The 10,586-nt window shown below is 38.2% G+C and overlaps 1 protein-coding gene across 3 annotated transcripts in view; it reads right to left on the reverse strand.

Annotated features, from left to right (window-relative positions):
- The window catches only part of LOC111874905 (serine-protein kinase ATM), a 127,135-nt gene extending 123,952 nt beyond the window's left edge, over positions 1–3,183 (reverse strand). Inside the window, exon 1 of one of the 3 annotated variants that reach the window (XM_033755664.1) lies at positions 3,045–3,183. Coding sequence is in view for 2 of the 3 variants with exons in the window: in XM_033755659.1 (XP_033611550.1) it covers positions 2,808–2,911 (104 nt within the window). In the remaining variant the exon portion in view is untranslated. Of the gene's footprint in view, positions 1–2,807; positions 2,967–2,995 lie in introns of those variants that run through there. The other 2 variants (XM_023870773.2, XM_033755659.1) reach the window with 2 other exon arrangements.
- Between the last annotated feature and the right edge of the window lie 7,403 nt (positions 3,184–10,586).

The raw sequence follows: 10,586 nt of genomic DNA on the forward strand, positions 1-10,586 counted from the left end.
TACTTTGACTTTATAGCTGCCAAAGCAGAAAAGCCTGTCTCGCATAAGTAAGCTGTTGCGAAAGGAATCAGGATTTTCAATGCTTTTTGGCTCAAAGTTTGCAATTCCGTGCCAATATGTATCCAGAACTCCAGCAAAGACAATTCCTTAAATTTATTTTTAATGAAGTATCACTAGTGAGATCAATGAGTTGTTCTTGCTCATTTACATTCAGAGATGATGGCCCAGGAGCACTTTTGAATGGATTTTTAATCCAATTAAATTCATCAAAATCATTGCAAAAGTATTTTTCAAAATGAACTTTCGACATTATGAGACGGTCAAGTAGGCAGCTTTTTATGTCCATTGGAAGCACTGGAAAATCAGTGTCTTGTACCATGGACACCAGAGTAGGGAACATGTCTAGTGTGTCACTTTCCATACTGTTTCTTCAGAGCTCTAATTTTCTCATGAATGCCTTCATTTTGTCATTCCAAGAAAGTACAGTTGCCTCATTCCCTTGAAGTGAAGTGTTGAGGATATTTAGTTTCTCAAATATATCTGTGAGGTAAGCCATTTTCAATAAAAAATCCTTGTTGCTGAAACTGTCTGCCAGTCAGTGATTTTTCCCATTTAAAAAACAGAACACCTCATGCCTCAGTTTAAACATTCTCTTTAATACCTTGCCTCTTGAAAGCCATCGAGCATTACTAAAAAACAACAGAGCAGTGTGTTCAGCACCCATTTCCTCACACAGCATTTTAAAAAGTATAGACTTCATAGGATTTCAGAGGATGCGGCTGCTGCCGAACTATCAACGCTGTCTCTGGCATACGCGTTTTATAATTGCCAGTAAAGAGAATAATTATTAGTTATTTTGAAATTCATGATAATTAAAACCTGTATTCATCCAAAGTTTTTCTATATGTATTTTTATTTTTTGTTACTTTTCTAATTGATTTAGGGCAGTTTTAATTTTTATCTGTAGGAAAATATGCTGCGCCCCCTTTCAAGCCCTTCGCGCCCGCCCTGGGGGTCGCGCCCCACAGTTTGAGAACCACTGCTATAGTGAATATAACAAAATTTCTCAAAGGAGCGTATACATATATCAGGAATTAAAGTTTTCAATCATCTTCCTCAATCAATAAAAAATTTGGCCAATGATGAGAAATGTTTCAAATCAAAGGTCTCCAAACTACGGCCCGCCATGTGATTTTATCCAGCCTGCGAAAGAATTGTGCAGAAATGCGCCAATTGAACTAATTTTCCAATGAGTACTGGTAAAAAAATACTTGTTCATAGATTTCAAATTCATTAATTAAAATTGTGTTTAAAATATACTGATATTCCATATTATGTTAATATTAATATTATTCACAATTTTACTAATTCTGGACCGTATACTGCGCGGTATTTATTCTTACTTGTTTGTCCTCGATCAGCAGTGTCACTTCGTGACAATGTAGGTAGCGCGAGCAGTTCGTTACTAGCTGTCTTGTGCACAAGTGCAGTGTAATTGTAACAGATCATCACCACCTCAATTTAATCAGATTTTAAGAATGCTAAAAGAGTTCCATCATTCATATTAATTGTTTTATTATAATTTGTGATGAAAATATGAGCATTTGCTGCTACTGTCTGTTGTCATTAATATACGATAATTTATTCTCATGTACTTTGTATTTAGTTTATGAAATTCTGTGCTTTCAATAAAACTCATATACCTAGGAGTTATTAATTTCTCATTTTATCCAGCCCGTTGAAAGTGCTGAATTACCTAATGTGGCCCGCGTTTCGAAAAGTTTGGAGACCCCTGTTTCAAATTCATATCGAAGAGGTTTTTGTATCATCATCCTTTTTATTCTATAAATAAATATTTTTAATACAAGGATGACAAAGATCTTCATACTTTTTGTATGGTTTTTAATGTGTAACTTATTATGTTGTTTTAACCTTTGTCTTTGCTGTCATCTTGCCTGACAGGTGTACATTTTACTGGATTTGAGGTCCTCAGCTGATTGCCTGTATTAATAAGTAACTGTACTAAGACCAAAAAATCTATAACGTCATCTTCAGTTATTTTATCTCATAAGATATATGTAATTACCATATTTTATATTTGTATTTGTTAATTGAACTTTTAGTATACTTTAATTTTGAAATTTTGTGAAATGTATATGTTATTGTTGTGTTGTGTTAGCTTTTATGGGTTGTAATTCAATCGATTATAACTTAAACAGTTTCCACTTTTTTGTGGTTTGATTATCACTATGTATAATTTCATTTTATGACTGTTCTGTATGTGACTCAGTTCTATTTTATGAACTGTTTCTGTGTATGTTTTGATTTAATAGTGACTTATTCTACATCCTGGGCTTGGTCAAAAAGGATTTATTGAATTTAAAATAAAGAATAATAAAGTGGAACATAGACCCAAGGAGTAAGCATGTTAACTAATAACTTATGTTTCCCTCTCAAATAAAACTGATTAGTAACAATATCAAGAATCTGAGAAGCTGGATTTGATCCTAAGGCCATACATTCAAGAGACCATGAGATTAACCTGTATTAAGGACATGGAAGTATTTTATGATGCTGTGGCCCCTAGACCATACGGCACTGAATGGTAGGCTGTCTGATGAACTGGAAATGATTTGGAAGGAAGCAATTGTGGTCCACTCAAGGTACTGTCCTGGCATTTCCCTTGGACTGAGGAAAAACATCACTTAAAGTAACAGTCGTGACATAACTGTGTAACTGGATGGAAGCGTATGAAACTCCAAATTGGCTTTAACGAATTCTGCCTGGAGCTTATTTTTTTTTTTTACCTAGTAAAATTACTGGATGTAGGTGGTACGATTGCCGTACATTTACCACGAACATTACAGCTTTCGGCACATCCACAAAAGTAATGTTTCTTGCTGAATGTCATTCTAGTCAATTTGGTCTCAACAGGTTATTGCCGGCAAGTTTCAAGAGCGAACACTCCAGTTATCAGTAGACGCAGTATTATTACCTCTGCATACAAAAAAACTATTACAATATGTCCATTATGCTGTGAATACCTTGGTGTATTAGGCAACAAGTAGAAACATCGTTAGAGATATAACTTCACATTTCCTCATAACAACTCTTCCTTCCTTCAAATTAACCAGAATACAACACAACAGTGCAAAATATCCCATACCCATCCAAAAGTTTACTTCTTCGTTGTCCCGTTAGCTATTCTCCGTGGGAATGGGGCTATTTTTCATTTCCCGATTTTCTAACTCTAGATCCTCTAGATCCAGTTGTTGAATTATGCAGGGGAAACGTGGAAAAGAGGTCCAAATTATTTCAGTGGTAGGATCTCCAACGTCTTCATTTCACCGAGACAGTGTTTCCACGTCGAATTTCACATACAGGCAAATTATATTGTACCATCAAAGATTAGGTCCGGTTTAAGTGCGAGGGGGGGGGGACCGGGGTCACCATAAAACAGAAATAGAATCCACAGGATTCTTTGAAACGCTTGCTTCTGTAAACTCACGAAAAGTTAATTTTTATTTCGAACTATATGAAATAAAGCGGGAGGGATTTTTATAGCCTAAATTTGTTGTTACTGATAGAAGCCTCCACATTTTGATCGCCTCTGTGAGGCGATGAGACCCTGGTCATAGCATCAAATGAGACACCTGGAGTCGCCATGCTCAATGTTTCAGTCAATAAATCGGGATTTTCCAAAGAACCAGCATCAAAGTCAATGTTATTCATGCAGACAAAAAAGTGAGACGTGAGAATATGTAGAACAGCATATTCGTCTTTGGAGATATTAGGCGTGTTAATGCACCCAGGTAGAATCAAACGCACCAGTCTTGGATCGAAATTGCATTCTTCCTTCAAATATTTAATGGCAAATGAAAGGTAGCCAAGCTGGATTCTGTACCTGCAGTTGTCACGGTAATTTAACTACAAAGCAAATGAGAAGGATCCCTTTCTCCAATATTGATATGCAATAAAGGATAAAGAACACAAAACTGTATACTGTAAATTATTATGACGGTGACCAGACACAGTTTCAAGTATTTTGCTGTAAGTGCACTGTTATGTTCCAGAAGCTGACATGTCATCAGAAACACAAGCGAAGTTGGAGACGTAAATAAGGCCCACTTCATAATTAAGAACTGAACTTCAGAAAAACAATTATTGTTGTGAAAGATGGTTCTGCAGTGGAACTCGCTTGCTTTATGACAAATCCAGTAACAAGAGCAATTGCTATAAATTTGGAAACTGGGTATTCCAAGTTGGAGTATACTTCAGCACAATTTTTTTTTTCTGTGCAGGCTCCTTTGTGAGGAATCAATTCATGCGACCCAAATTTATAAAGTGTCACGTTGTTGGGAAGCTAAGACATGGATATGGAAAGATTTTAGTTTGCAATGACCTACCAAGAACAGCACATCATGTTACATCGTCCATACATTTAAGTCTGTTCTGTATAATACTCGTATATGTGCAACGGTACTTATTCAGAAACATCAAACTAAACATCATGATAGTGCACAGGGAAGGTCTATTTCAAATGATCCAATTAAATAAGAGGCAATGTGCAGATAATATTGACCCACAAAATAACATTTGCATATGCTTAGAGAGGTAGAAGAAACCTGAGAAATTGTCAAGTTGATTTAGGGTGGGGGCACACCAAGGAAATTGGCAACCACAACGTAACCGCAATTTCCGAGAACTGCTATCAGCCTTAGTTGAACACATGTTACTGCATGGAGCTGCGCAAATTAAGGAAACGGCAACGCAACTCGAGGGAAGAATGAGAAACGCGATTTCCAGGCAACGCAGCATGGTAGTCTTCTCTCATTTGCGCTGCCGCGTAGTTTTCTAGCTCCAACTGTTCTATAGCGCGCTTCAGCGATTCATTTGTCTCTTAAGATGGCACGAAAGGTTGACGAAGCTGCTAATTTTGTTTTTATGCAGTTAACTGAGCAAGAGACTGGTATATATGACAAACCCCACCTGGACTATTCTAGGCAGAAATGAATGAATGTATAAGGGGTGGGCCTTCTCGGCCCTTGCACCGCGACCTACAGTGATCTATTGTGCTTCCCTTTTGATTATCCCCTCAGCAATCCTGCGCTTCGAAAGAAGCGTAGAATTTTGTACGTGGGAGCGTCGAAATAGTCACTTGGTTCCATAAGGTATTGATCCAAGTGACGTAATCTTAAGTAAGCTAAGGCCTCACATTCACACAGGATATGTGTGGCGGTTTCATTTCCTTCTTGACACCTCTCACAAGTGGGACTATTATTTAGTCCCAGTTTGAAGAGGTGTTCTTTAACGTGGTAGTGTCCTGTAAGTAGTCCCATCACCCATCGTAGCTGGTTCATGTTTAACTTCAAGAGTTCGGTTTTTTTTTTATTTGCTTCATTCTGGCCCGTCACACTAACAATTACAAAGGCAAAACTAAATACCGTCTAATGTGACTATTTAAGTTTTATCACTTGAGTATTTATTTCCCTTACATGTTTCGATCCTTACGGATCATCCTCAGAGGGTATCAATACTTTCGGAAACTACTATTACAATAGATGTTAATTGTATGGATACACATATGATGTCTAAAATGCACAATATAGGCAATGTTCAAACTTCCACATTCACAGCGGCCTTCTTGGTGTTAAAACTTTTTAAAAAAGTTTGTTTTAAAAAACTTTCAAGATCAAGTTTACATTTTTTTATGAACCACACAGGTTCGCGTCAATTCTCCTATTGTTATTCGCGGAGGTGGCTGGTCCTGTGTCGCCTGTTTATCTTGCGAAAGGAGATTCTTAGTACTTCCGTGTTTATTCGTGCCCTGCTGTGTTGTTTACACTGAGTGAATGTGGAAGGTTGAACATTGCGTATATTGTGCATTTTAGACATCATATGTGTATCAATACAATTAACATCTATTGTAATAGTAGTTTCCGAAAGTATTTATACTCTCTGAGGATGATCCGTAAGGATCGAAACATGTAAGGGAAATAAATCCTCAAGTGATAAAACTTAAATAGTCACATTAGACGGTATTTATTTTTGCCTTCAAGAGTTCCTTCGCCATCAAATACACAAATCATCCAAAGGCTACAGTCCAGAATTCTACGAACAATCACCAACGCACCCTGGTACGTCTCCAATCGGACGCTCCACAACGATCTGCAAGTCCCATACGTAACAGACGAGATACGAAGATTAGCTCTACTCTACAAACAACGACTACAAGGACATGACAACAGATTAATTGAAGAAATAAGAAACCCTCCCAACGTTGTACGGAGACTGAAGAGACAGTGGCCATCCGACCTTCCGAAAAGACAAAATTAGGTTAAGCAATAAATTCTAGCATCAATTGTGTTTAAGAGCATCGACGCTGGTTGATTCTCTACTCACGTTCCTACTTTTAACCAATTTACTTATTGCTCCTTACTGTAGTGAGTAGATTGTAAATTCGCAGAGAAATAAAAAAAAAAAGAGTTCCTTCGCTCTTTTAGCAGAGGGTCCTCGTATGAGTCCCTGTTGCTTGCCTGAGTCCAGTCAAGGATTCCCAATATTTCCTGTGATTCTTATTTGTCCACTCCCTGATTGCCCTTCTGGCAAATCCCATAGAGATGCCAGAGGCTGATTCAGTGCTAGACAGGACAAAATAGATTTGGCTTGGGAAAGAATTTCTCATGAGACGAAGGAGTCTGAATCCAGGTTAAGTTCTTTCGAAACAATATAAGCGCCTCGGTTTAAATTGTCACAGAAGAACAGATGCGCCAAATGTTTTCTTTTCCTAATATTGCATTTAAGCTTCCTGTTGCGATAATATATCATTTATTTCATATATATTTCCGTCTTAAATGCAACGTATTACTCGTACATAGTCATCCTTCTTCCACATTACATGTCGGCTGTATACGGCCGTCATCAGATGTCTTCTGTTTTGCTAAAATTGTTGCAGTGTATCTCAAAATTTCGTATCGCGCGTGAACGCGATATTTCCTGATTAAAATAATTTACTTAAATTAAAACAACTTCACAATATTTTCCTTATGGTCGTCGTCCTCTCTTCTCACAACGACTCAACCGGTCTCAACTACCACCATGTTATGACAAGACCAATAATATTATCTTCCATTGGCGAAGGTAAGTGCAAGAAATTAAAAAATACCATCATGCATTACGTCGGGCGAACATACCCACTTAAGATGATGTGAGCAACTAATCAAACATAGGTTTCCTCAGTCTGCGCCTGCTAATCTGGAAACCAGTTGCCTGCTTTAAATCAGCGACTTGTCAGGGAAATTGCGGTTGCGTTGCAGTTGCCAGTTTCCTTGGTGTGCCCTCGCCCTTAGAGTTCTGAACCTAGTAGAGGTTTCAAGGCGTTCTCTAGTCGTCGAAGAATAGGACAAAAAAGAATGAGAATAAAAATAATAAGGTAGAATTATATTTCCCCAAAAGAGCGAGATTCAAATGGGTTCAATTTTTGGTGCATCAGAATCTAATTCGAACGAATAACTGTTCAGAACACAGAACGAACTACTTCAAGTACCTCTAACAATAACTCGTAGGCGATCCAGTTTTAAGTGTTACTGGTTCTTACATAACTTGTACTGAGAATGTTTTGTGATTTTTGGACCAAGTTTCTATGCCTCTCAGATGATATGAAAAATGTAGCAGTGAATATTTCCGAATTAAATTCAGTTTAATTATGAACAGAACTTACAGAACTCAAGGGTAGGTATAATTGTTTCATATACCGGTATTCTGGACGATTGACATAGAACACAGTTAAAAAAAAACTTGTAACTGCTGCGTGAAGAGACCACTCTGAATGGCGAATAACATTAAAAATATGTAGTTGCTGAATCACGTACGTATTCACTTATCAGACAAGGACGATCCTGACAGGTGGCGCTGTCCACAACATATTGCGTGATGTCCTTGAAGAAGAAAAAGTGCTTAACCATTTGTACTCTAAACTTCATTTAGTATGCGTGCTTTCTCTTGTTTGCATCCACGATAGCTTAAACGTAACTTCAAATAATGAACACCTCAGATAATTTGGATGCAAGAGAAAAAAGATATCCTCTCTCTCTCTCTCTATTTTTTTCACTTTTAACTAGGTTTGTTAATTCGAAATGTACTCAGAATAGAAGAGGTCACGGTTCTGAGGACAGAAATCCGGCCCGTATGATCGAATGACTCATATTTCTGACGTTGAATTGCTAACAACACGAGATTAGAAATAAATTATTGCAATCGGTAATTCGATACTGAAAGTATCGTTTCAAAGAAACACCGAAGGTGTTTCTCTTATTTCTTCTCAGGATGATGTGAAACCGAGGTCCTTGGTATTTAGGCCGTAAATGACCCAATATCGGCCCCGGGTGATAAATGAGAGAATTGGAACATCTGGGGGAATGAGAAATGGAAAGGGTATTCAAAGAACTCGAAAAAAAAAAGCCATGATCCAGTGCCACTTTGTCCACCACAAGTCCCAAATGAACTGACCTGGGACTGAAAGTGGACTGTCGTGTTGAGAAGTCGTCAATAGAGAACTTATGTGTCCTTGTGTAGATTTGTATGAACAGTTTGTCTTACGGAGTGATATTGTTCGAATTTTACTTGCTTCTTCGATTCATTGCTTGTTCGTTCTTTTGTTTCTTTTAATATTTATTTTCTAAACTAATCTCCGATAATAACAATTACAATGTTAGCTCATCAATAGATCTTAACTTAGAGTTCTATGTTCTGAGATATAACGCCGGATAAAAGTAAAGTTGTCCCTGTACTTAACTAATTAAGCACTACGCTATGAAGGCGTATGAGGGAATGGATGTATAGATCCATATTTTCTTGACCTCGACACTATATGGAGGTGAGAGGTCAGCTTCACGCTCCTCTTTACTCCCGTTGGAATGAGCCTCCAGTACCCATTGCATAGGAGGCTGGGTGGGCCCCCTGGACGACGTGGAGAAGAGAAAATTCTTGACCCTACTAAGACTCGAACTCCGACACCTCCGTCGTCCAGCCTGTAGCCAGTCGCTATACAGCCTACGCCATCCCCGCTCCCTATAACGCCGGGTAGTCCGCTGAAAGTCAATCGGGGTTATATCCCAGAAGACAGAACTCTTCGTGACCACCGCAGTGAGAACTTCAAATCCTGCATAGATCGTAACAGTATTTTTGAATTCTGCCTCTACATATATGCCAAGAAACCTTAAAGAAGTACTAAAATGTTACTTTCATATTGCTGAATATAGGCTACGGAATTTACATCACTGTGTTCGTATTATCAAGGATGCTGTACATTTCGGACAGCTACAGATCCAGGGGCGCGCATTATCTAACGACGGCTTAACACGACTTCTTCTTGTGACTTTGCTTGCAAATTAATGTGACTAGACGTCTCTAAATTTCTTGGATTTTGGTATACACACTGCTGCGAAATTAAAAAAAAAAGGCGAATTGTAAAATGCAATATTTTTTAATCCTGGAAATATAATTTTAGACTCAAGATACATAAAACTGTTCTGTGGCTGACTGTCAGTCAAAAGGTAGGCTACTCCATTATGAACGCTAAATTTTCTCTGAAATTTTGGTCGCACAATCATGTCATAATGGGACAAGACGCAATTGCAGGGGTAATGAATATACTTACAACTTTAACTTAGAACATTTTCATATTCAGTTAATATTTATTGAATTACAAGGAGACAAAATTTGTATTGTCTCCCTCAAGCGTACAGATTATACTGCTGATAACTCCAATTTGGATCAAAATCAAGTCCACTCATTTACTTCAGCGTAAACACTGAACGTCAAATTTCATCGAAATCCATCCAGTAGCCATGTAGAAGGGATGGATGAATTACACACGTAATATTATACAGAAGCGAGCCAGGTAGCTCAGTCGGTACAGCTAAGGGCTAAGGGCTTGGACGGCAGGGGTATGATTTTTCTCTTCTCCACAATGCCGAGACCGGCTATGGGGCTCACCCAGCCTCCTATCCAAGGGGTACCGGGCGTAAGGCGGCCGGAGTTTGAAGCTGACCATTCACTTCCACCTAGCCTCGAGGTCAAGCATGGTGGGGCTGTACCTCCACTGCCCCATATGTCTTCATAGCATAGTGCTTAATTTAAAAAGCACAGGGACAACTTTACCCTTGCCTGACATTTTACAGACGTATTTTCAGTTCTATACTGACTGCCTTTCACACTCAGATGTCCTGAAGCACTACTGTCGTATGCAGAACACCACTTAGATACCCCTAAAATTTCACTGCAAATCAATAAATATATCTGCATGATCTGAGTAGACCAACTACACGTGTGACTTTTTCTTTTTGCCCATACTATTTACAATTAATATAACTCTGTAGACTAACCATAATGAGGTCAGAAACGGGAACCCTATTTAATTTACATTTTACTCAGGATCACGATAAATATATTGCAACTCTCATCTCAGCGCTCCTTGCCCTTGGATGAAAAGGTAGAAACAGCGAAATTAAGTAACTTATTTTGCAACATGGCTATTAACTTACGTTTGGTTTGTATTAAAAATTAGCCTTAAAACAGTCCACGCA

This window comes from Cryptotermes secundus, unplaced genomic scaffold (assembly GCF_002891405.2).
Source record: "Cryptotermes secundus unplaced genomic scaffold, Csec_1.0 scaffold308, whole genome shotgun sequence".
Taxonomy (NCBI): domain Eukaryota; kingdom Metazoa; phylum Arthropoda; class Insecta; order Blattodea; family Kalotermitidae; genus Cryptotermes; species Cryptotermes secundus.